We start from the raw sequence: 26,316 nt of genomic DNA, 5'->3' as shown, positions 1-26,316 counted from the left end.
AAATTCCTGGCCACGGGCCTGGTCCATCACACATTACAAATGTCATGCGTTTCGAATCGTTTGAATATAAGTAGAAATGCGGAAATTATCCGTCTCCCTCCCGTTTGTCATTCATATTTTTAAATAACGTCATTTTTCAGAACTACAACCACGTGTGGAAATTTGAGTTAACAAAAAGAAAATCAGTGATAAGAAGGTCATTACAAGAGGGCATGTTAATATAATCACAGTCAATTCAATTCTGTACTATAATATGTCTCTTGTTGTAATCTCGGTTCTGCCTTTTTCTTAATATTTATTTTTATTCTCAGCCAGCCATTTTAAAAAGGGGGGTTCTTAACACTGGACAAAAAAAGGGGGTGGATGTGTTCCAACTACATGTCCCCATTCAAATGCATTGATCGTCCAAAAAAAGGGGTTTTCAACCTCTGTAACCCCACCAAGGCCCTTGATCCGCGCCTGACAGACAGGGCTTTTATTTTACATATTCAAAATTGTCATCCTGCCACAGGGGCTTGTTACAATTGCCAGGTTACTATCCATACGAATCCTGTGTTTTTTTAGTGGTTCGTATGGATAGTAACCCGGCAATTGTAACAAGCCCCTGTGATCCTGCCTATATTTTTTATGAAGTGTCTCATCCTGTGTTTTTTTAGTGGTTCGTATGGATAGTAACCCGGCAATATTGTAACAAGCCCCTGTGATCCTGCCTATATTTTTTATGAAGTGTCTCATCCTGTCTTTCTATTAGTTTGAAACTCCTGTCCTGCCTTTTCAAATTACATCCTAGCACCCCCCTCCCCTAGTCCAAATAATTATAATGTTTGGCAAGGCTATTTTATTTTTTTCAGCCTTGTCAGACGTAAGAATTATTTGGACTATCAAATGGCAGCTCCCTTAGAATACTCCTCAAAGGTTGTTTTTTTATTATGTGATCACTTGACCGTTATAGCTATTATTTGATTACCATGTTCCAGCATAGACACAGTACAGGAAGGCGACAAAGCATAAATTTAAAATAGCCTTCCAAGACGCCATAATTATTTGTAACTATTTGGACTAAGGGGGTCCCAACCTGGAATATTGGACCCATTCCAGCAGCTTATTAAATATCTATGTATACCTTCATATTAGAAAAAGCCTCCATCCCTGTAACCTTGAATATTTTTATACCGGCAATAAAAATTAAATTTGAAAAAAAAATCCAAATCATTGCCGAAAATGTTTTGAACGTACAGTTTGCAATGTAAAAAGTAAACACAAGAGAAAATGTTTTTTAAATGTATAACAGTATATACTGGCATACATATATTTTTTTTATTGTTCTCAACTAGCATATAATCAACAATAATTTTTACATTTTTTAATATAACGAATACAAATACTTCGATACCACTGTATACAACCTTTGGGAAAAGTCTTGTAACAGCATTATTTATCATCCAAGTACCTGGAATTTGTAACAATTTCCATGAACTTTTTCAACACTTTATTCTGTTGGTAGAGAATTTGATAATTTCTATATCAGTTTAATGCTTTACTTGTGTGCCATATTACTAGACATGCTTATAATTCACATGTGAAAGTTGGAAAGTCTCTAATTTTCAAAAGAAAAATCAATTCAAAAGTAACTCTTAAAACAAACAATCATTATTATTGGCCATTTCAAATGCATTATATGTAAACATGTGTGTTGGGTCTGATTTGTAAGTAGAAAATTGCTTATGCAAAAAGTTTTCACATGTAAACTCAAGTAAATTGTATACATTTTGTGATGAGATATTTTAGTTATGATGTGAAGTTACCATTATTACATTGCATGTATTTTAAAATAAAATATGCAAGAAAAAAGCATTTGTGGCCTAAATTACTGAGAACCTGTTCATGATGAATTTAAAAATAAATTTATACCATAAGATTAAACTCATTCCTGGTACACATTGGATACTTTCCTTCTTTTAGTTCAATATGTTAATAAATAAAATATTCCTTGTTTTTAACCTGTAATCAAAATTTCCAACAGTTTTAAATTATTCACCAGACTCAATTTAAATAAATAAATAAAATTGTGAATGGAAATAGGGAATGTTTCAAAGAGACTACAGCCTGAACAAAGTGCAGAAAAAAGCCCAAGGCCACTAATGGTCTTCAAGTATTCATGAATTGATGCAACAAGAAAATGAGCTCAGTCTTATTAATTTTCCTAGACAATTTTGAAGAATGGTGATCATGTTTGATCAATGGGCTTATATAGAATCATACATAACCTAAAAGGCTGGATTTAACACAATAATGTAGTTTTGGATGTAACATGTCTGATTGGCTGAAAGTGTTTTGTCTATCAGCTCATAGACATAATTTTGTCATGTGACCTTAGTGTCATCAAGGTTTTTATCATGATTTACAAATTTTTGGAATTAAATTAAAAGGAATGACTTACAATTTTTCTGTCTTTTGGAAATAACCTTAAAATTGTAGTGCACAGTTATTAAAAACCTGCTACACAAGATATGCTGTGTGCACATTTTTTTTTATGTTATTTCTTCATAGAAAAAACATTTAGTTATTCTTTGAATAATATTCATTTTAAATACTAATGCTAACAAGTTATTTACATTATGAAAGAAATTTGATTCATAATAATTTTCTAATCACTGATAGTAAATTCTTGGGAAGCTTATTTACAACATACTGTGTCAATTTTTTCAGATCTCTTTGTTAGTGCAATCATGTGATAAAACATGTTAGGTAGCATATGTATTGTGCAAACAATGTACATGTATTGACAATAATTTGTCAATTTCAGCAGGACATATAAATACATGAAAGATAATGATGTAATGATGAAAGGAGGAATAATCTTGGGGTTTGACCTCCCCATATTGAAAATAAAATAATATTAGGAGTCTCCAATTGATGACATTACTTATTATGACGAATCTCAATTTAAACACTAGACTAGATTTTCTCCTGCACCTTTCATAACCAAACAAAACTATCTATGATATCTTTAATGCACTTTTTAAACAATTTTGAAAATAATGTCAGTTTATTTTACAGAAAATTTAAACCACAAATGGAACTTATTTTTGTAATTAATTAGCCGTACCTGTAACACATCAATTTCAAAGCACAATAATCAATGTCATGGTATTATGCCATTCTTTTTCAATAGTATACATAAACTGCAGTAATCTGCAATCTTTTTTCTTATATTTTACAAAATTATTTTATAGCTAGGAATCTTTTATCTTTTTATACATATGTATTATGCATGTATAACAAAAGGTGTAATTTTTAAAAATATAATATAGTATTTATGAGCTATACTTAATTGATTGTTTATATTTGTGTCAGGTGGTACAGAACACTGAAGGGAGATAACTCTGTAAAAATCAGCTGTAAGTTTAAATCACATTCTGTTGTTACAGATATATAATGCTTCTCAATGATGGAAATTTGTGTTTGTTAAGCAGCTATACATCCAATCAAATTTTAACATAAAGAGTGTGGTTCCTTTTCTTTTTTTTAAATATAATATATATAACTTTTTTGGTCAAAGGGTAAAAGTAAATATTTTGTGAAAATTTTCTGAAAATTAAACAAGCCAAATTAATAACCGTATATTGTAGGCTCTGCAATAGGTGGGTCTCAATGGGGTCTCAGCATGACGCAGGATTGCCGATTTTTTTTGTAAGCGTGACACATGAAAGTTAAATTATTTTGCCGTGAAAAGGGAAATGAGGTACAGCGGGACCCGGGAAATGGCAAAAAAATGAGAAATGCTTACGTTCATAGTGTAAGCGAGTATAGGAATCTGACAAAACAGTAAGCAGGATCTGGGATCAAAACCCCCCTAAACTTAAGTTGAAGAGCATCAACGAAAAAAAATCGTGATTGTAAAGGGGCATAACTTTAGAAAGGTTAAAGTGATGCCATCAAATTTCTAACTTGATCTGTGTTTTGTGGTAAAAAGAACTATGTTTAAGTTTTGTAACATTTGGTAGTGGCAAACTAAAGTTAGAGAATGGAAACAAATTTACAGACTGACAAGGGAAATTTTTAATGCCCCCTCCCATATGACGGGGACATAATAAAATATCAATTTGCAATTTTTAGCAAGCAGATATGATTTTTGGAAAGGCTTATTCTAATAAAAATTAAATAAAATAGGTTATATATATTACTGTATATATATGCTATTACAACATATCCTAACATGATTTAAATTTTAAGGGCTTGGCTTTGATGGGCTTTCATTTGTTTTGTTGTAAATATCATTAATCGATTTTATAGTAAATATCATCAATTGATTTTATGTAAATATCATCAATTTATTTTATTGTAAATATCACCAATGTATTTCGCTGTAATTTCATTAAGTGATTATAATATTTCTACCATAGCAGATATACATTTGTATTTTCGATTGCAATGTATTATGAAATAAACAAGGTCACATGGTCACAGTAAAAACATGGAGTATTTCACAACAATGACTGCTCTATCATTATGCTGTCGAAGCCGTCTGGAGGCTGATGATAAAAATGGTCAAACTGTACATCTAACACAGCACCTTCATCAACTGAAAAAGATACCAAAAATACATTTAATTACAATGTTCAGTAGTTAGTTTTCATTCAAAATTTATGTAACTTTAAAATAACATAAAAAACAAAGAAACTTCTAGATGGGGTTTACAGAATAGAGAATAAAAGGCCAAATTGGCAATACTATAGAAAAATGGGCGTTTTTTTAGAGAAAAAAATGCCAGAAAGTATAGAATAGAGATAATTGGGTGCTTAAATATGAAAAAAAGAGAATAACGAGTAAAATAATAAAGAAAAGTGATTTTTTTTATAAAATTTAATGAATACAGAATGGAAGTACACCTTCCTGACTCTCATAAGAACATTTTTATTTTATTAAGACATAATTTGTTAAAAACATTCTGCTTGATAATGGATATCATTCAATACCTACCATAGAACACAGGAAAAACAGTTCCCTTCATTCCAGAGAAGGGACAATTCAAAGGCTGGCCATTCAAGTAAAAGTTTAAATGAACATGGTCATATGTTACCCCCTGGAAAGAAAGTTAATTATTTTATACAGTATCTCATAGACATTTTACACAAAAATTGTTCTTCACAAAATCTACATTTAATTTAGATTTTTGTCAAACTTACATTTTCTTAGTAATACTAATAAATACTATATGGAAACTTTGTTCGTGGATTCAACATTTTGTAATGGTAAGAATGCTGACCAAAGTCCTGGTGGTTCTATTAATTTACGTTTCCAAGATAAGTATGACAACAATGATGGAAAAACACTTAAATGGACAGACTACTTGCAATATAGCCCTTACTCCTACAGTCTGTGCTTAAACCTTGTGCATCTACTAGTTTGGACCCTAAATATTAAAACATGTCCCTGAAGTATATGTATTTTTTTTAATTTCACTAATCCGAATCAATATTTACTAGTTTGGGGCATCAGACTAGTGGCTAACTGTGCAGTGGTTGTTTAATTATAAGAACATGTCTTCTCATTGTTTTCATTTTGTCCAGTTTGTTGCAAATGTACCTGACCTACTCTCTAACACCTTTTTTTCTCTTATTGAGTTGGGCAAATATCTGATAACTTTTATGTCAAAAGTGAATATATGTTATTACCAAAATATCTCCTTCATTTAAGCTCTGACTCATAGTCCCTTTTTGTTCTTTGTTATGGTACATAACAGCATCATGATTGACAACCCATGAATCACTATCTTGACCTAGCGGTACTGCATTTACATTACATCTCTTTGTGGCAAGACCAACTCCCCATACACCTATATAAATATAGCAAAATTATTACTGCAAAAAAACAATTAGATGATATTGTGTCCTATTTTTGTAAGTGGTGAAGTTGAGATTATCCCTAAGTAAGTTTTACAGGCACCAGTTGTTTGACCATTCATGTTATGGAATATGTTTTTGCACATTGTGATAACTATAATGAATCCTGTCCCCCTTTTGCAGAAATAATTTATTACTAATAAGACTTTTTACATAGTTTGTACTACCATGAGCAACATAACAGGTGCAACATGTGGAGCAGGATCTGCTTACCCTTCCAGAGCACCTGAGATCAACCCCAATGTTTGGTGGGGTTTGTATTGCACAGTATTTAGTTTTCTATGTTGTGTTTTGTGTACTATTGCTTATTTGATTGTCTTATTCTTTTTAGCCATTTCTTTTCGAGTTTAAATTTTCCTTTGGTATCTTTTGCTTAAATATTTTTAAAAGATCTATCAGAAAGAATACCATAGCCATCTGTGCTTAAGTTAATATCAGTTAACTAGAATGTAAGTGAATCTGATCAAAATATTTAAGAACTGTGAACACTAAGTCCACATTTTAAATAAAATGAAAAGCTTCAAATTTTATACTCCTTGTGATGATTTTACTGAAATGCATTCAGGCAATTTGAATATGTCTTTTGAAAAAAAATAAGATTTAGTTCCTTTGCCGTTATCTGTGTTTCATAGGTAAAAAGTATTTTATATGAATAACTACTTTTTGAGTAGAATGATTTTCTTGCAATGAGATTTTGTTTAATTTAAAGGCAGTTTTTTTAAGAAGAAAAAAATGAAAAAAAATGATAAAAAAAGAAAATTTCTCTATTAAATATGTAAATTTTCCAATTATGTCTTATTTTGGATTGCTATATTTTTAAGCATGTATTGCAAATAATCTCATCATAGATACTTAGATTTAATTTGTATTTACTCCAGAGGCAAGTTTGAGAGACAAGGAGTTTCTTGCTACATTGGTTGCCTTTGTCTGCACTATGGTCGGGTTGTTGTTGTTTTGACACATTCCCCATTTCCTTTCGCAATTTTATTAACTTGTTTGATGTACTCCATCTGTTTATTTTTTTAGGTCAATGTAATTTTCTCAGTTTGTTGTTTCTCCTTGTTTTGTATCTTCTACATGTATGGGATTTAAATATACTATTTCATCACCAACTTGATAGACATTGTATTTAAGAATTGAATGCTTCTTTTTGTAAATTTATTGGGGTGTAAAAGCGTTGACCAAAGTACATTTGTATGAATCGCGGAAGCGCTTCATACTAAAAATGTGTGCACCGTCAACGCCTTTACAACCCTATAAAGTTACAAAAAGAAGCATTTAATATTTATAATTACATTTGTTAGGTATGATCATGAAAAGACGAATTTTATAATTTTTGTATTTTATTCACCTGTTCACTTTATTGTGGGATCATGTGTTACCATGAATGAAAAGTTTTTATTGAGTGATGTAATTGCTTACGGAAAAACATGTGATGTGCAGTTAGCCAATCAAAATAAAGTATTATAATGAAACATGCATCTAATGTAATTATAAAATAATAAAAGCAATTAGCATTATCAATAAATTAGTCCAAGTATGCCTTGTTGTAGTTTTGGGACTGCCAGGTTGAATGCCCTTAACCATCATATTAAAACAATCTGATGTACAGTAGTTGTCGTTTGTTTATGTAATATATGCGTGTTTCTCGTTTTGTTTATATAGATTAAACCGTTGGTTTTCCCTTTTGAATGGTTTTACACTAGTAATTTTGGGGCCCTTTATAGCTTGTTGTTCGGTGTGAGCCAAGGCTCCATGTTGAAGGCCGTACTTTAACCTATAATGGTTTACTTTTTAAATTGTTATTTGGATGGAGAGTTGTCTCATTGGCACTCACACCACATCTTCCTATATTAGACTGTATTATAAATACATTGTATATAATATATTAGGAACTAATTTCTTCTTTTTGTTAAACAGGGTTTATGGCCAATCATCTAACAGAAAAAGTGGAACAGTTGTAAAAGAAACAAATTGAAATGCAGTCTGAGTCAACTATTTGACACATGAAGCCAACTAGCAGTACAAATGTACTTAAAGCAGCATAAAGTTATTTACTATTTATAAAAAGGAAAAAAAATGGCACAAAAAACCATGCTTTGTCAGTTCTGTGAAAGTTCGGTTGAAATCAAATGGAAATGTTTCAATTGTGAACTGAATTTATGTGATAAATGTAAAGACATTATTCACACTAAAAGTGATGCCTCAAAGGAGCATTTTATAACAGACATTAAAGAAGCAGCTGAGATGATTCACAGATTAAATCCAAGAAATGTTCTGTGTTCAAAACATAAGGAAAATTGTTCAATTTACTGTAAGATGTGTTTAAAACCAGGCTGTCAGCTCTGTACTCCTCTCCATGCCTCTCATGAAGTGGTCAAAATTGAAAAGGCCTACGAAGATCAGATTTCAAAACTTTATCAAGTAATGGCCACCACAGACAAGGACATTAAGTTTTTGAAGGACAATAGAAAAAATATATGTAAAAAAATCCTGCCAGCTAATTTGGAGAATTACAATGAAATCAAACTTAGAATTAAAGAAAGGGAAAAGAAACTGAAAAAAATGGTCAGCAATGAGGCCAAAACATTAATAAGAGAACTTGATGAAAATTATGCATTTAAAGAAAGAGAACTTTTAGATCAAAGAGAAAAGATTACATCTAAAATTGATGTGATTAAACAAAGAAAGGTAAAAATATGTGAAACTGTTCAATCCCGCTTAGCAATATCTGTTTTGGATACTATTGACAAGATTGACGTGAGCCCTTTGGATAAGAAGGAAAAGGAAATTTCTGATAATAAATTAGCATTTACATTTCCACTTGAGCCGCAGAGCAGTATTAAATTTGGATCCTTAATCAAAATTCCAACTTTACAAATATTGCAGACTTATGATCATGATGACCTTGACATTTATGATACATCTCTTATGAAATCTCTACCAGATGGAACAATTATTATAAAAGAGGATTGTACATTAAGATACATGAACTTTAGAGATTCTGATGTTGTCCATATTGATACGAAAATATTAGAAAATTTGCCTATTGAAGATATGACCGTATGTGATAATGGTGATATTTTGTTTACCATTTCTGAAAGATCTCCATCATCAGCAGAACGCTCAGACATTATGTGTGTTAAGGCAAATGGACAAATAGAAAAAATTACCACAATAGAGCCTCAAGTTAATTTAAGAGGCATTCATGCTACCAGCCACAATATATTTGTGGGATATGAAAGCCCAGACTCAGGATATGAAAGCCCAGACATCGAATATGAAAGCACAGATATAGGATATGAAAGCCCCAAAAAACTGGTATTATGTGTCTTGATTTTAGATTTGCAAGGAAATGTTATTGTAACTTTGAAAGAGCCAGGAGTAAAAAGAGAAATTAAAATAGATGAAGAACCTTATTATGATGAGGATGATATTCCATGGAAACTTACTACAAATATCAATGGAGATATACTCATAATAAGTGGGGATATCGAGAGTCAGGAAGGAAAGGTTGTTGCCCTTGATCGCACGGGACAGTTTAAATGGGTATATTTTAGAGTGGAATCTTTTTTCTTTGCACCTTCTCACATTGAAACAACTTCAAATGGTTTAATTCTGGTGCTGAATTGGTCATTTGATGATGACAGTATTCATGTAATTTCAATGGAAGGAGAGTTTCTTACCGAGTTTGGTTTAGAAGAAGGTATAAATAACCCACGCTGTCTACACATTGACCAAAACAATCAATTATATATTGCCTGTTGCAAAGATGACAGACTGGTGATAAAACTTTGCTTGCTAAACTCTCTAATTTAAGAATAATTTGCAACCATAATTTCTTAATGCATACAATGTATCAATACAATGAGAAATAGCCTTTCTCTTGATAGTTATATTATTTTTTACATGGTGTGTTAGGGACCTAATACAATATATGTGGGGTCAGTAAATTCCATATTGAGTGAGAACAAAGCTGGAATCCCCATATGGTATTTTCTGACCCAATATATATTGTATTAGGTCACTAGCACACTGCGTAACAAATTTATCTTACAAACCATCTTCACATGTGGTATTTTGACTAGTGGCCTATCAAAGTGATGAAGTCTTCAATTGATACTTTGTATTACGATCCTACTTCCTTTTGTCTATACAGAAAATAAATGACAACAATAACAACTTTATAGCTTTAAATTTGTTTTATGAATTTATTTCAATCGTTCATTACAAGTATCAAAATCTTCGTCTGTTGAATCTTTTCAGATTTCTTTTTATGATTTGAAAGGGAAGTAACTCTGGAATGCCAACAGTTACAACTTGTTAACTAATTTTGTTTTATGGACTAATTTCAACCTTTCACCATTAATTTCTTTGTCTGTTGAATCCTTTCAGATTGTTCCTCAACACCATGTTGTTTTTATAGTTTGTTTTTTTTGTTTTTTTTTAAAGGGAAGTAACTCCTTACTAACCCTATATGGTCACCCTATATGTTACTAGTTTGGTCCCCTCTGTAAAAAACAAGTATGCCTTCGGAATATACAAATATTAACAAGAATTTCAATAAGGGCCGGGAAACAGACTATTTGGTAACTAACCATGTATTTTTTAGGAAACCCTATATCAAATATGCATAGTCACCATGTGTAGCCCATTAAACAATCATGTCTATAAGAGGTTAGATAAATATTTATATATATAATGACTGCTTGAGCCAGAAATACAAATTATCTATAGTCTTGTATGCAGACTTTTAAAAAAATCAAATATACTGGTACATGTCAATACAATTTAATCAATCCACACATAATGGACATGTATAAGCATGACAAACAAAGAATCCACAGTAAGCTTCTCATAATGAATTGATTGTGTTTTTCCTTTTCCTTGTGAATTCTTCTTGTCTTATCAAGTGCAATAAATGAAAAAAACTGAGATGACTCTTGGAGGAAAAGATTTGTTTTAAATTAAAAAAAAGTTGTTTTGTATTATAAATTGTGTTTTTTGATGATTTTTGTTTGTTGTTCATGTTCAATAAAATCTCAGAAAATGATTTGTTTAGATAGATTTATTTACTTCAATATATATCATGTATATTTAACAAGATGTAATCAAGTGAAATGTGTTTCAAATAAGTTGAAGATTTTTCATTTTAGTTCAATCTGTTTTTTAATTTCTCAAACTATAGTTGTTTTACTGCATTTATTTTACAAATCCAAAGTTGCAAAGCTTGTTTGGTGTTTTTCAAAGTAAAAAGAAATTAAATTCATACAAAAATACAGAAATGTGATATGAATGCAAATTTGCCTGATGATCATATGTTAAACTATCTATTTCAGTAACCTGTATAAACCAATAATTTTACTGCATCGTAGTTATAAATCCCTTGTATCATGGAAGTATTATATATCATGTTCAAACTAAAAAGAAGTGAAATTTATTTAAAAATACAGGGATGTGGTATGATTGCAGATGAGACAACTATCACCTGAGTCCAAATGGTGCAGATATAAGCAACTTAATTTAATGTGCTGTGATTAATAGAATTGAGAATAAAAATGGGAAATGTGTCAAAGAGATAGCAACTTGATCATAAAGCAGATAACAGTCCATTAAAGAGGGCTAAAAAACTCTTCTCTATCCTGAGACAGTTGTGTAACCAGCTCAACATACGATCAAACTAGTAAAAACAGTATGAAATGGCTTTCTTGTTGATATGAAAGACAAAAAAGAATCTAACAAAAACTTTAAAGACGCAAAGTACCAATCTATAAAGAGTTCTCACAGTAACTGAAAGCTAGTTCAAAGCCAATAACAACAAAAAAAGAAATCAGTTTCTCTCTGACTAAAGTACATCCAACAGATTTAGTGTACAGACTATCAACCCACTCTGGGGAAACTTCTTTTATTGTTCAATTTATTCTCACTTAAGTATGCATGAACAAATTGCCAGTGGACATTATGTGAAAAACTGAGTTCAGTATAAATCACGAACTCAATTTGCAAAATGTTTAAAAGATGGCGTCTTCTTGTTTTGTGGAGGTTGAAAACTCATAACTCAAGAAAGGAATAATAAACACAACAGTAAATAAAATTGAGAATGGAAATGGGGAAGGTGTCAAAGAGACAACAACCAAACCATAGAGCAGATAAGGGTCGAAAGTCACCAATATGTAAAATTATAATATTATTATCAAACAAAGATTTTGACAGTTGGAGAGTAGGATCTTAGATAGTCAATAATTGCTATCTTCTACACACAATAATGGGCGACATTAATTAACATGAATAATATGGCTGCCATTATGACTACTGAATGTTACTTTTGCAGAGAAAAATAATTTGGTTTTCAAAATATTACTTTCTGTTATGGAAATTTTGTTAAGTCTAGAAACAATATCATTTTACCTGTTTTTGTTGCCCTTTAAAAAACCTGTGTTAACTGAATCATCAAGACTTTTAGTGGTACATATATATTGTATTTTATTTCTTTCACACATGCAAATGATATATCTTAAAATGGAGTTCTGTGGACAGATTTATTTTCTTGGATTGAGAAAATCTTGCATTTTATTTGTTATTTGGTTTTGTTAATTCGTCAGTTTCTGTATACATTAATGACATTCCTACTATAGAATAAACGGAATTTGTTGAACATTTAAATTCAAGGTTCCCTTCTACTCACGAAATCCATGAACACTAACATTTACAGATAAATAGATATCCCCAAAAATCAAACCATTTCAGAATAAAAACAACTGAAATTACTAATTATCAACACTTATAAAAAACATCACATGGTTCTTAAAAAATAAAACTGTATAAAAGTTCTTACAAAAGTGAAGTGTTATCAAAGGGACATAACCAGTAAATTACTGATCTGAACCACTTTGTTAGAATGTTATAATAACAAATCAAAGTGTTGCCTTATCATTGTGTAAGCAAGAAGATAAATTTATCACTTATACTCCTAAGAATGACCACTCAAATGCAAATTATTTTTCTTACATGAAATAATATGTATCAAAAAGTTGGGCTCAATTTTTTGGCTTAATTAAGAAATCAAATATATAGCAATTACTTTAATAGTCTTCATTGAAAAAGAGTAGGGGCAATAATTAATTAAGGCCCTTATTTGGCCCAAAAATTACTGAAAATTTTAAAGTAATCATACATATTCTTAAATTACTGAAAATTTATCTAAGGTATAAGGTACAAACAAAAACACAAAAAAAAATGACATCAACAAGTTACCATGGCAACAAATCATAACCTAATTTGCATATTTTGTTAAATTTCGTGATTTTCCTTGTTTTTTCATCAAATTTTTAAGTATATTTTAGACTGAAAAAGTATGTGCGCACCCAAGAAACAACTTTATATTTGATGAGATAATGCCAATAGTTATAATAAAGCTTTTGTTAAATTATTTTGTTGTTTCTCGGCTGCGCAGGATGTCTCCACAACAAAAATAAAGTCAGAAAACTGCATAATTTCTGTATTTTTCATGGTTTTTGTGAAAACAGTTCATATTATGACTTAATTGTGAGGTCATCAGATACAAATCTTAATGTTTTTCATTTATATTTCTTGACCCTAAGCATTTTTAAACATTATGTGCCAATTTGAAATAGTTATCAAACATTTCATTTTCTTGGGCCAAAACTAGGCCTTATAATGCCCCTACTCCTTTGTTCTTTTTTAAAAATAAGTTAAATTCTGGATAGTTTTCTGGATGTAAAAAATTATATTAATACTTGGTTTCAAAATCAATCTATGAATTACCTGTACTCTGTAGCTTTACTTCAAAGTAAGCTTTATCTTGTGCTATAGGAGCATTTGACAATGCTGCACCTGTTCCACATATTCTTTTACCACTTTTCACAATCACAACATCATTACCTGAAATGTTAAACACATGTACATTTTTACATTTAAGCATAAAAAAATAATTATCAACTAAGCATAAATTTACTAAAATAACAGAAAATTATCAAAAGTATTAATGTAACTTTGAAGGGGTTTCATTGGGGGGTTCTGATCCCGGATCCTGCTTACTGTTTTGTCATATTCCCGTATCCCGCTTACACTATATATGTAAGCAATTCTCATTTTTTTGTCATTTCCAGGGTACCGCAAGACCTCATTTCCCGTTTTCACGCCACAATAATTTGACTTTCACATGTCACGCTTACAAAAAATCAGCAATTTCGCATCACGCTTAGACCCCAATGAGACCCACTTTGAATTTTGTATTTAATAAATTTAAAAACAGCTTTCGTTTTCTGAATCAAATTTTTATAGGTAGTTTCTTTAAACACATAAAAAAATTTAAGGTGACAATTGACATGAATGTATCCTTCCTTAAGATTGTTTATAGCTTGTTAAACTAATATATTTCTATATTTTTTTTATATAATTAATTTACAAAAAGATCTTTAAGATACCTATATGGTGGTTCTTATTAGGATCAAAGTCTGTTGCAGGATTCACCCATTTTTCTAATGTGTGACAGAAACAGAAACAATGTTCGGCGTAAAATAATATATATCACAAGTGCTAGTAGTAGTATTGCAAATTATGATAGGCATGATAAGTGAGACAAATGATTCTGACAAAACAATAAGCAAGTTTAGGATCAGAACCCTGAAGTAGTGCCTGAAGTGAGCCCTATATATCTTATCATTGTTGATAGAATTTCCTGTGATATAAACAAAACAAAAACTAAATTATTTTCAAAAAATTTAGTGATTTACCCATGTGATTTGTGTCAAGTTGTACTGTTGGAATTTCCTTCAAGGGTATATGTCCAGAATTGCCATTTAGCATTCTTAAACAGCAAAGACATCTTGTAAGTGACATTTTACTATATATTACTAATTTTGAATCAAAATATTGTTTTGATGTGGAAATCCGGAAACTAGTCTGTAGGTAAAGTTATGTTTTGAAACTGTAAAGACAAATTTGTAATCTTTAACATAAATCGTTGCCTAATATGTCAATTTTATAGACTTGGTAACATCATTTGTTCTTATCTTATTCTAAGAAAGACGTTATTTTGGATGAAATGTGTATTTTCCATGACTGCTTTATATTCGTTCCATCTCGGAAAGTGGTCTTATTTTATGTTTCCACGTAAGCGCAATCTTGCTAATGTTTTAGGACAACTTATTGATATGAAATGTGGGAAAGCGTTTAATTGACATTGATTTCTAGAAATGGATCGGATTGTGAACGAAATTTGCGACGAAAATGACTTAAAGGTACGAATAAATGTCTAGCGTCTCTTCATACATTTGACCAAATCATGCAATATGGATAGAATATATAAAGGGAAAATAACAAAAAACCTAAATTATAGTGTTGTCAAAGAAAGAAGGAACCAGAGAGAAAAACACACAGTGGTCAGTGACCAGTCAGGGGACTTACTAGCTGCGGTATCGTAGCTCTTTAGGTCCTTTTGTTATTTTTTGACTCTATGGTCCGCAAATAGTCAAAAAATAACAAAAGGACCTAAAGAGCTACGATACCGCAGCTAGGGACTTACTTAATGAGTGATTTTCTAAATCACTGATTCAAGTAACATTATGTTCATAAAGGTTGGAAGTTAGAGTTGTCTCTCTTTAATAATCACCTATTTAAGTAGCACAAATTAATCACTAGAAGAAGTGATTTAATCTTATTGTAGCTTCAAATATAGAAATTACTAATGATCCAGGGACTAATTATGTTTCTAAACTTATCAGAACCAACATCTGTGTTGTCTAGGATGACCAGGTCATGTCAGGTGATGAACTTGTACTGAATCTAGGACAAGGACATAAAAATCACTTGTTTAAGTATCATACCTCAATTTCCTTCCAAATAATCACTTCTTTAAGTATGTAAGTATCATTATTCTAATAACCCCCACTAATTTCAACACCCCCAAACAGTGAAATTTTTATCGCGAACAGTAGAATTTTATTACATAATCTGAAAGATGAAACCTTGAACTGTACAGGAAAAATCTGTTAAGAAAGTATCAGTTCCTTAAGCATGTTAAGTAAGGCCATTATTATAGCATTTTATCCACTAAAATAGAATTTGCAGCTAAATTATTGCACCAAAGGCATAAACCTTTCTACTTAAAAGAAACAAAAAGTTCATTTTTTTTCAATTTTACTAATGAAAAGATATTTATCTAAACCTATGTGTTTAAAATTTTAGTAAAACTACAAAATCACAATTTATGACAAAATTTCGAATTTGCTACTTAAATAAGTGATTTAAAAATCACTCATTTAAGTAAGTCCCCTGACTGGTGACAGTGTACAGAACTGTCACTGTCAGAGAGACAGCAGTTCACCAAAAATATACTGCATTATTACACATTTAAAACCTTTTAAGGTTCACAACCCTGACCAAAAATGGGACTATATACACATATGCTCTGATATAGCATTAATTGGATAGTGAAAGAGTTAAAAAAAAAAAAGAAAAAAAAAAAGAAGAAAAGCAAGGCTAAATCTTTCAGTGACAGTGTGTAGTTAAACACAAGTTTACATATAATACACCTTATCGCTATTTAGAAATCTGTCAGTCTTAAACTTTTGATGTCATATTAACATACAGCTAGGCATACTTGTTGTAATTTTCTCCTCTGTAACTCACCTTTCTCTACTTTCTGAATTTTTATTTTTTTCAGAAATTTCAGATCTTATATCAAGAGCAAGTCAAACGAGGTGTTGTTGATGAAAAAGCACAATTTGAATATGCTTGGTGTTTAATCAGGGGTAAAGCTCACTCTGATACAAAGAAAGGAATTGCACTTTTAGAAGGTAAAACTATTAACCATAGAAATATAGATGATATATTTAAGGTGTTGTCTCCTAACCATGGACTTGTTTTCATTATAATTATGGCAATCTTCCATTGCAAATACAATGTACTGATTAAAGAATTGAAATACAGAGAATATTGGAGAGATTAATGAATATTGAAGGACAGATTCCAATTTATAAACTTATACATGTTTTTTTTTCAGATTTATTTAGAAGAATAAAGGAAGATGAAGGAAAAAGAGATTATTTATTTTGTTTATCACTTGGATATACAAGGTTAAAAGTGAGTATTATTTTTATTTATTTTTTTGTTACATGGTTTAAATTTCATATTTACTTATATATATCATGCTTATTAAAAAAAAAGAAATTTATAAATCTTAATTGTCTTAAAACAGGGTTTAAGCCTTGTCCTAAAACAGGTTTTAAGCAAGTCAGAAGCCTATGTTTCAGTGCTTGATTGTTGCTGTATATATTGTTTTTCATTTTGTACATAAATCAGACTTTTAGTTTTTTGTTTGAATTGTTTTACATCTGTGTTTTTTTTTTGCCTTTTATAGCTTATTTTGTAGTATGGCAGTGATATTGCTTGCCTTAAACTAGTGGAGAATAAAGGCTTTTTCCCCTGGAGAAGAATCCCAATTTGAAAAAAATGGCTTAAAATTATTCCCAAAACTTTTTTCCCAAACAGTGCATTCTAATTATAAGTAATAATTGTGCATGAATACAAACTGAAAAACACTTATTTAAACATTTTTCATGCATAAAATGACTATATGTGCAGATTTGAGGGTCTATATATGTATCATCACTGACATAATGGAGTTTTATTTTAAAGCAGGGTCTGTAAATTGAAGTTTCAGTCAAATTCATGGTTTGTTTTAATTTTCCCAATTTGATGAAATGTCGCATATTTTCCCAATAAAAAAGGGTAGAGGTAGTTTTGAAAAAAGCCAACACCAACAATATCACTGTATGGGTTATGCTCATTGTCAAATGTTGTACTGTGACCTATATAGTTGTTAACTTTTGTTTCTGGTGAAGAGTTGTCTCTAAAGAAATGATACCACATCTTTTTGTTTTTTCATTCATAAATTTCAGTTAACTTAAACATTTGTTAAAGAATGAATGAATGCTTTAGATATATATAACAGACAAGAAAATACACATTTACAGAATTGAGAACATATAGAATAAACAATATAGAGTGAATCCCTATGCTCTGAGTAAACAAAATATATAGGGCTAGTCTCTTTGTTATTCTTTTACTGGAAATTAAAAAAAAAAAAAAAAAAAAAATCATTAGGGGACAACTTTTCCTCATTTGAATTAAATCAGATGAAAAATATTTCTCCCAGAGGCAATTTTTATTCCAATAGGCAAAATTTCAAGTATCTTCTCTTATAACTAGAAGGAAAAATGTTTTGAAACTTAAGGGAATTGATGGTAAGAAGACAATTTACATAGAACTACATTGTATGTTGATCAGGTGGTAAACCAGGGTATTTGTAATGGCACCTACACTCGTCATGGACACATGGTTGTGTTTAGCAGATGGCATCATTCACCCATGTGTCATCATCAAAATTAACCTGAGCTTTGAAAAGTAGTTGGGAGAACATGTGAACAAAGGAGCATTAATTATGAACATGTAGTAGTTTAATGATAACCATGTATATAGGCATTGTACATGTAGCTATACAATCTACAAAAAGCCTCTTCATTTTAAAAAGAAAAAAAAAAAAGATTAATTATCAATCCAAAACAACTTTAATATATGTCTAAAAATATATCTTGTTCATGCAGGTATATAAATCAGTTTACATTTAAAATAAAGAATATTCAAATTTGTATAGTTTGAACTCCCTATTAAAGTGGCACACCCTGTGTAAAGATGACCATCTTTGTTTACAGCTAGAGCATATGGGCCATCTATTTCATTGTTCCTTGTAGAATAGTTTTCAAGAATTACTCCATCACAGGTCAAAATATGAAAGAAATGGTTGTACGGGTCTGCCAAAATAATCTTGTCTGATTGTGTTGTAATTACGTCCCTGAGGTATATAAATCAGTTTACATTTAAAATAAAGAATATTCAAATTTGTATAGTTTAGCAGAGTTTGAACTCCCTATTAAAGTGGCACACCCTGTGTAAAGATGACCACCTTTGTTTACAGCTAGAGCATATGGGCCATCTATTTCATTGTTCCTTGTAGAATAGTTTTCAAGAATTACTCCATCACAGGTCAAAATATGAAAGAAATGGTTGTACGGGTCTGCCAAAATAATCTTGTCTGATTGTGTTGTAATTACGTCCCTGGGTTGAAAATGCTTCTCAGGTTTATTATGAAGACCTGTGTAAATTTGTAAAACATCTCCATTTTGCTTAAGCACAACAAGCCTTCCTCTACCTGCCTTGTCTAGCTGGTCAACAACACATATATTACCACTTTTTGTTGACGTAATCCGAAAAGGAACTTTGAATAGTGGATTTCCATTGCTTTGTTCATATTCCATGAGGTGCCCGCCTATCTTGTCCATTACAATCACAGAGCGCTTTCCTTCAGCAGTAAATGATGATCCTGCAGGAATAACACCTATTATTATTTTCTGGTCCTTTGTAACATGAATTCCAGCGGTTATTAATGGTGTTATGTCAAACTTGGAATCAGTCATTTGTCCAGTTTTCCCGCTTATTAACTTCAACTTCTCTCCTGCAACTGACAAAAGAATATCATCAGGAGAAATTACTGCCATGTCATAAACCCTGATGTTAAAACTGGATAAAATTTTGATGCTGTCTTTTTCTGGTTTAACATGTTGCACAACTTCAAGTGCATTGTCTCCTAACCATACAGAATCATCTTGGTAGGAACATGCAAGAAGATGAATATTTTTCATATCTGTAGTAAACTCGTTGATGACTTTGAGCTGCAATAACTCTTTGCTTATTTTGCCTATATCTTTGATATCTAAAATCCTATGAGTTCCAGCATTTTCCAATTTTGAATGAATTGTATCCTTACATCTGCTACACATCAGCATTGCACACTCCTGACATTTCCACTGGACTTTATTATCTCCCTTGCACTGCAGGCAGCCATCTTGAATTTGTTCTTTTGATATTGTTCTTACTTTTATTGACTTGGTTGTAGCCATTTTTATAAAATGTCATCTCACTCCTCACTTCACATGTACACTATATTATTTCTCAGAAGTTAATAAATAATATGATGTAGAAATTTGAATTGCATAATATTTTAGGTGAGGTTTTTCATATTTGATAACATGTACTTCTCAGGATTTAAACAGAAAAATAAGGTCATGATCATTCAAAATACAACTAAATGAAAAGCACAAGTATCAGATAATAGATTATAGTACATCAATGTATTGTGGAAAGTCACATGATTTAGGTGGTGATTTAATTTTTGACATGTTTATAATTTCAAAATGTAGTTTAACAATTTGTTATATATTATCAGTGATCTGAAATTTGAATAGTTATACAAACTCATATACATAATAGGAAATTTAAACAAAGTGTAATTTGATATATGATGCAAATGTAATGTGTATGTATCACCTGTTAAGAAGGTACATGAGATTGGTTTAGATCTTTAAATTGTTAAATTTAAAAAAAAAATCAAAAAAATCTTGTGTTAAATGGAGATCATGTGTCTTCTTCCTCTTGAATGCAGTTTTATGGTTTAGATCTTTAATAAGAAATGGCAATTTTTAAAGAGGAGAGTGGTTCATTTAATATGTTTGTAAAAGAGAGGCAGTACTCATGACTTAAAATTACAATGTCATTATGAAGAACATAATGTAGATTAGAACATTTTTTGTAAGATTTATAATTTTTTCATCTTTGCCAAATAAGGGGAGATAACTCAGATACATAACTTGTATAAAAGAATGTGTAGTAAATTTATTTTGTATTGTAGCATAAAAATGAGTCATGTAAATCCACTAATTGTGGTAAAGATAGCAACACCCTTATTTGGATGGCTTGATAGTTCTCAAAGTTATTTGCCGTGAAAAAAAAAGTTCTTTTTATTTTTGTAGGAATATGAAGATGCGTTAAAATATGCTAAAGCCCTATTAAAAGTTGAGCCTGAAAATAGACAAGCACAAGGCTTAAAACATTATATAGAGGATAAAATGAAGAAAGGTAAGATCTTGTGTAGAGTAATGTCAAGGTATGCACAAAACACCTGATCAAAAGTTATACACAAACAAGAATGTGTCCCCAATACACGGGTGCCCTATCCGCATTATCATTTTCTGTGTGCATTGGACAGTGGAAATGAGGTAAAATCTCTTATTTGGCATTAAAATTATATATATCATATCATAGGCAACATGTGCACTAAGTTTCAAGTTGATTGGACTTCAACTTCATCAAAAACTACCTCAACCGAAAACTTTAACCTACTTTAACTAAAGCGGGACAGATGAACGGACGAACCAATGAACAGATGGACCCACAGACCAGAAAACATAATGCCCACAAATGGGCCATAAAACTCCTTATGAAAAGATATACACAAAACACCTTTAATATGAAAAGGTATACACAAAAACACCTGATCAAAATATATTCAAAAAAACACCTTACCAAAATGTACACATAAAAACACCTTATCAAAAGTTATACACAAAAACACTTATCAAAAGTTATACACAAAAACACCTTTTCAAAAGATATACATAAAAATAACTTAAAACACTAAATCAGATGAACTGATTTTACTTTTCATGAGATTAAATCATCTTTTATTAATACTTAAATTCAATCTTTAAATAAAATTTAACTTCATATAATAGAATATTTGGCATGTGGATAGAATGTACCAGTATTTTCAAAATATATTATATATTAGCAAGTTTGATAAGAAGCTGGTTTTGGTTTGTACATTGTAACAAATCATTTGTTTTCGTTTTATTATTTCATGAATTATCTCCCCTTATTATCAATTCTTGTAATGGATAACTGGAATTAATGGGTATTCATTAATAAGACACAGAATCCTGCAACCCAAGAAAAAAGAAGAGACCTTTTGAGCTCAACATAGGGTCAACAATAAACAAGTGTCTAAACAATATGGCAAACTAAATCATCGTGGCTCTTGAAAATTAATATAAAAAAGATGATGTGAGCATGATTGCCAATGAAACAACTCTCAACAACAGACCAAAATGACACAGAAATTAACAACTGTAGGTCACTGTACAGCCTTCAATAATGAGCAAAGCCCAAAACGCATAGTCAGCTCTAAAATGCCCCGAAATGACAATGTAAAACAATTAGAACGAGAAAACTAATGGCCTTATTTATGTACAAAAAATGAACAAAAAACAAATATGTAACACATGAAAAACTACAACCACTGAATAACAGGCTCCTGAATATTCAGGAAATTACAAAATACGGAGTGGCTATTTGTCCGACTAGCCGGACGAATACTAGCCGGACAAATAGTGCCAGGGCTATTTGTCCGGCCGTTGCAATGCACATGTCACATAATGTGCTTTCGGAAGTGTGTGTAATATTATCTTCAGAAGCACAGAGGGGGCTGGTGTAATCCGATCACTGATTTTCAATTTTAAGATCATGGCTGAAAGCGGCGATATCAATATTTGTGATAAACCTTGCAGTTTTCGGAATTTGACAATGAAAAACGATAGTATGAACTTCAAAAAATGATATGATCTTATGAAAGGGACTAAAGAAAGGGGGGAAGGTTACAACCTTGAAGTGGGGATGTTGGATATAGGATTATAAAAAGTGGGATAACGAAATACACGAGACAACAAAGATGGGATTATGAGAAAAAAAGAAAAGAGTATTTTGGGAAAAGGAGCATACCGTGTCACCCGACCCCTCTCTTAAATAAAATAAAAACCAACCTAGAATTTCTGAACAAGATTGTAACAGTTTTGTTCACTTTTTTTCTTTTTTTTTGGGGGGGGGGGCGGGGTCATAATAGAAAAATCTCCCATCTCTCACTCAAAATATGGATAACTTTATGTCAAGGAGTCTATAATTCTATTTGACAGCTACATAGTCATACATAATAATTTTGTACCCTTTTCAGCTACACAAATTCCTTTACGTTAAGTTAAACTGAAAATGCACTACTGAGTCAAACAATACTCAAGTTTGTTTTACTTGTAGTTTATTCTATCTACTTATTTAAAAAATATGAAATATACATGATTTTTTTTTTAATTATTCGTCATCCACGTTGGACTATATTCTGGTATGAAGAAAACAACAATTTCAGTTACTAGTAACAAGATTAGGCTCTAACAATAAAGGTTACAAACAGGTGCTTCTAATTGAAGATAATATTACACGCACACATAAATAGTGACATGCGCATTGTATTGGCCGGACAAATAGTCCTGGTACTATTCGTCCGGCTAGCCGGACAAATAGCAACTGCCTACAAAATAACAACATTTAGTTATATCAATTGATAAAATTCCTGACTTGTTTGTAAAATATGTATTTGAATTTCAGATCCTTATATTATATATATATATGAGGTCACACTTAGACATTTATAGAAATAAGTTTAAAGATTTATGAAGATGATATCATTAAATTTTTATTTTATTCTATTACAGATGGCTTGATGGGTATGGCAATAGTGGGCGGAGCTGCACTAGCTATAGGAGGTCTTGTTGGATTAGGAGTTGCATTAACGAAAAAGTTGAATTAACAAACTGTGTTAAGGGGATCACTACATTGAGGACCAAAATAATATGTTTCTTTTCCTGTATTTGAAACAAACCATTATTTTTTATGTTGACATGTTGGTTATCTAGTCTCTATAAAAACTAGTTAAATATATATTCTGCAACATTTGTTTGAGGGACTTCACTAATTTGTTTTATTGACAAAAAATGCAGAAAAAATACATAACTCAGTTATTTTGATTGAAGCTGTAACTGGACATAAGTAATTATCGCTATTTTACAAATCTTATCTTTGATCTTGCTGACTGATCATTTTCTATCTCAGCGGAGTGGAGTGATATGAAAAATTATCGCTTGAAACTAATTAAATTAACATGAAATTGACAACATTGTCATAGGTAAATTAGCAATAAACAGATTATCATTGTCATCTCAACTCCATTGCTTTTCTCACTTTTGCCGTACCGGCTCAAGAGAGAAAATCAATCTAGTTGAAATGATCAACGATAATCTATATAAGACTACACAAATTATTGAGTAGGGTCAGAAATATGAATTTTAATATAGCAAAAAGCAGCTTTTTATTCAGTGATTTTTAAAAGTGAAAATTTAGACTTACAAAAAAATATATACTAAATATGTAAATTTACAAATTTTGTATTTTGTTATAATCAAACAATTAATTTGTAAGAAATTAATTTTGAATTGAAGAGTGAGATTTATTGTGTTTTTTTCTTTTTTCTACTGTTTAAATATGTTGAGAATGGACATTTTCTGGAATATTCTTTCAAGGGTTTGAGAGAAATTTACATGGATTTATTGCTGACTTGACAGAGAATGGCTAAATAATATATATTTTATGCATACATTTGTCATTTGTTGTTTATTTACAGAATGAAATAGGTGCCCTGCAACTCTTTTATCAAAAATTCTTTTGACCAAAAATCACTTAAAAGTCATTTATAAAATGCAATTTCATTTATACATAAACTACAAACTATGTATTAATGCAAGTGGATGAGTATCCCAATGTTAAGAACTTCCTTAAATTGCACTAATAAAAATCATATATTCATCTTTTTCAAAAATTTCAAAAATAAATACACAGGATAAATTCTGAATTTACAGTACATGTACTTGCTTGAATAGAACACTCACTGAATCAATACAATTTAAGCCTTTCTAAATGAGTTATTGTCCGGTCCCCCTCTCTTTGCAAAGTTTTAATAGAGTTTTATTTATACAACCATTTTTATGTGCCAATTATGTAATGTTAATTTGTTTGTGTTTTGTCTTGTGAAAGTTTAAATTAAAAGTTTGCATTTATTACATGCATTGTGTAGTGCAAATTTTATTAACAAGGTACTTGTAGCAAAATTCAAGTATGATTCCTGTACATTTTTTTTTATGAAAACTAACTTGAAAATAAAAATTTGAGTTGATACTCTTTTTGTTACTATTTTTTTACTGTTATATACATTTCTGATTTATAAGTACTGTTCATAATTCTTATAAAGCTGGATTACACAACTAACAGGCTATTATTTCAACTTGGAATTAGTTTTAATTATGGACGTGGCATCATTTCTTATGCTTGAAATTTTTAAAAAAATTCCATGTTTAGTCTGTATTATAATGTTTTGAGTGGTGCATAACACACTATATTTTGTATCTATAGATAGTCCATTCTATTGAAAATGTGTTATCTTCTTTGTAATAGAAAGTGTTGTGTGCCGCATATAACATTAATATACAGAGTAAACATTAAATTTATTTAAACTTACAAGCACTAGAAATTATGCAAATTCAATAATTAAAAATAATTCCAAGTTGAAATAATAACCTGTTAACTGCAAATACAACCCTCATTTAATGAATGTCTCACCGGGATGTCAATAAAACAATAGACCGGTTGAAGAATTGCAAATGTTTTGTGTAACTCTGAAAATTTTCCACAAAGATCAATAGCCTTCAAATTTTATAGAATGTTTGTAAATACAGTGAATCATAGATTAGTGAATTCACTCATCCGGATAAATGTGCAGATTTTCCAAGTGATGAAACAATCTTAATAAAGTTTCAGCAACATTCCAAACATGTCAATAGACAACATCCATACACTGTTGTTGCATTGGCTAATAGCTTTCAAACATTTGAAATTACATGTTAGATAGGCAAAATTTTTGTGGTATGAATGCCAATAGGACAAATGTTCACCATAAGAGCTAGAATGTTAGCAACAATTTGTTTACCTTACAACCTTCAACAATGAGCAAAACCTTGAACTTTCAATAAGCTAAAGTTTTTGTGGTTTGGTCTATTTCTCAGATACTATATGCAATAGGGTCACTATATTTTGTGAAAGGAATGACTAATGTGTACAAATGACCTGGATTTCATTTTGATGATTTATTTTTCGATGTTTAATTGTGTAAGCATTTAAGATGCCTAAGCAATAGGTTAGCTTTTCTTGCTATATGGAATGATTGAGGCGTACATGTCTCTGGCGGTTTCCTTTAATGATGTAGTGTTTATGGTTTGGTCTGCCTTCAAGGATAATAAGCTTTATCTTACCTCCAATAGATTTATGGGGATATCATTGGTTAATGGACTACACATGGTGACTATGTATATTTGATATAGGGTGTCACATTGTTAGTTACCATATAGGGTTAGCAACCATATGGGGTTAGTAAGGAGTTACTACCCTTTCAAAACAAAAAAGATGCCACAACCCTTTCTAAAAGCAACACGATGTTGAGGAAAAATCTGAAAGGATTCAACAGACGAAGAAATTGACGATGAAAGGTTGAAATAGTTCATAAAACATAATTAAAGCAAACAAGTTGTTACTGTTGACATAAAGGACTTACTTCCCT

The 26,316-nt window shown here is 30.7% G+C and overlaps 2 protein-coding genes across 2 annotated transcripts; one reads left to right on the top strand and one right to left on the bottom strand.

Annotated features, from left to right (window-relative positions):
• Nucleotides 1-1,267: 1,267 nt before the first annotated feature.
• On the bottom strand, nucleotides 1,268-15,034 carry LOC134711442 (SPRY domain-containing protein 7-like). The gene is made up of 5 exons (XM_063572033.1): nucleotides 14,663-15,034; nucleotides 13,692-13,808; nucleotides 5,679-5,839; nucleotides 4,984-5,086; nucleotides 1,268-4,585 (listed from the first exon to the last, which is right to left on the bottom strand). Exons 1-5 carry the CDS (start codon nucleotides 14,766-14,768, stop codon nucleotides 4,488-4,490), a joined length of 585 nt encoding a protein of 194 aa, XP_063428103.1. The 5' UTR covers nucleotides 14,769-15,034; the 3' UTR covers nucleotides 1,268-4,487.
• Nucleotides 15,035-15,038: 4 nt separating this feature from the next.
• On the top strand, nucleotides 15,039-24,881 carry LOC134711443 (mitochondrial fission 1 protein-like). The gene is made up of 5 exons (XM_063572035.1): nucleotides 15,039-15,169; nucleotides 16,594-16,726; nucleotides 16,933-17,012; nucleotides 20,798-20,903; nucleotides 23,366-24,881. Exons 1-5 carry the CDS (start codon nucleotides 15,125-15,127, stop codon nucleotides 23,458-23,460), a joined length of 459 nt encoding a protein of 152 aa, XP_063428105.1. The 5' UTR covers nucleotides 15,039-15,124; the 3' UTR covers nucleotides 23,461-24,881.
• The last annotated feature ends 1,435 nt before the right edge of the window (nucleotides 24,882-26,316 follow it).

Source organism: Mytilus trossulus, chromosome 3 (genome assembly GCF_036588685.1).
Source record: "Mytilus trossulus isolate FHL-02 chromosome 3, PNRI_Mtr1.1.1.hap1, whole genome shotgun sequence".
Classification (NCBI taxonomy): domain Eukaryota; kingdom Metazoa; phylum Mollusca; class Bivalvia; order Mytilida; family Mytilidae; genus Mytilus; species Mytilus trossulus.
This window is presented reverse-complemented; position numbering and strand designations above follow the sequence as displayed.

Excerpts from the sequence above, each read along its gene's own strand:
- LOC134711442 (XM_063572033.1), bottom strand. The coding sequence starts at position 14,768 with ATGTCACTTACAAGATGTCTTTGCTGTTTAAGAATGCTAAATGGCAAT. Across the intron at positions 5,087-5,678 it reads TAAATGAAGGAGATATTTTG|GGGGTAACATATGACCATGT; the intron begins GTAATAACATAT and ends CTTTCTTTCCAG. Across the intron at positions 4,586-4,983 it reads TGTTTTTCCTGTGTTCTATG|TTGATGAAGGTGCTGTGTTA; the intron begins GTAGGTATTGAA and ends TATCTTTTTCAG.
- LOC134711443 (XM_063572035.1), top strand. The coding sequence starts at position 15,125 with ATGGATCGGATTGTGAACGAAATTTGCGACGAAAATGACTTAAAG. Across the intron at positions 16,727-16,932 it reads AGGAATTGCACTTTTAGAAG|ATTTATTTAGAAGAATAAAG; the intron begins GTAAAACTATTA and ends TTTTTTTTTCAG. Across the intron at positions 20,904-23,365 it reads AGAGGATAAAATGAAGAAAG|ATGGCTTGATGGGTATGGCA; the intron begins GTAAGATCTTGT and ends ATTCTATTACAG.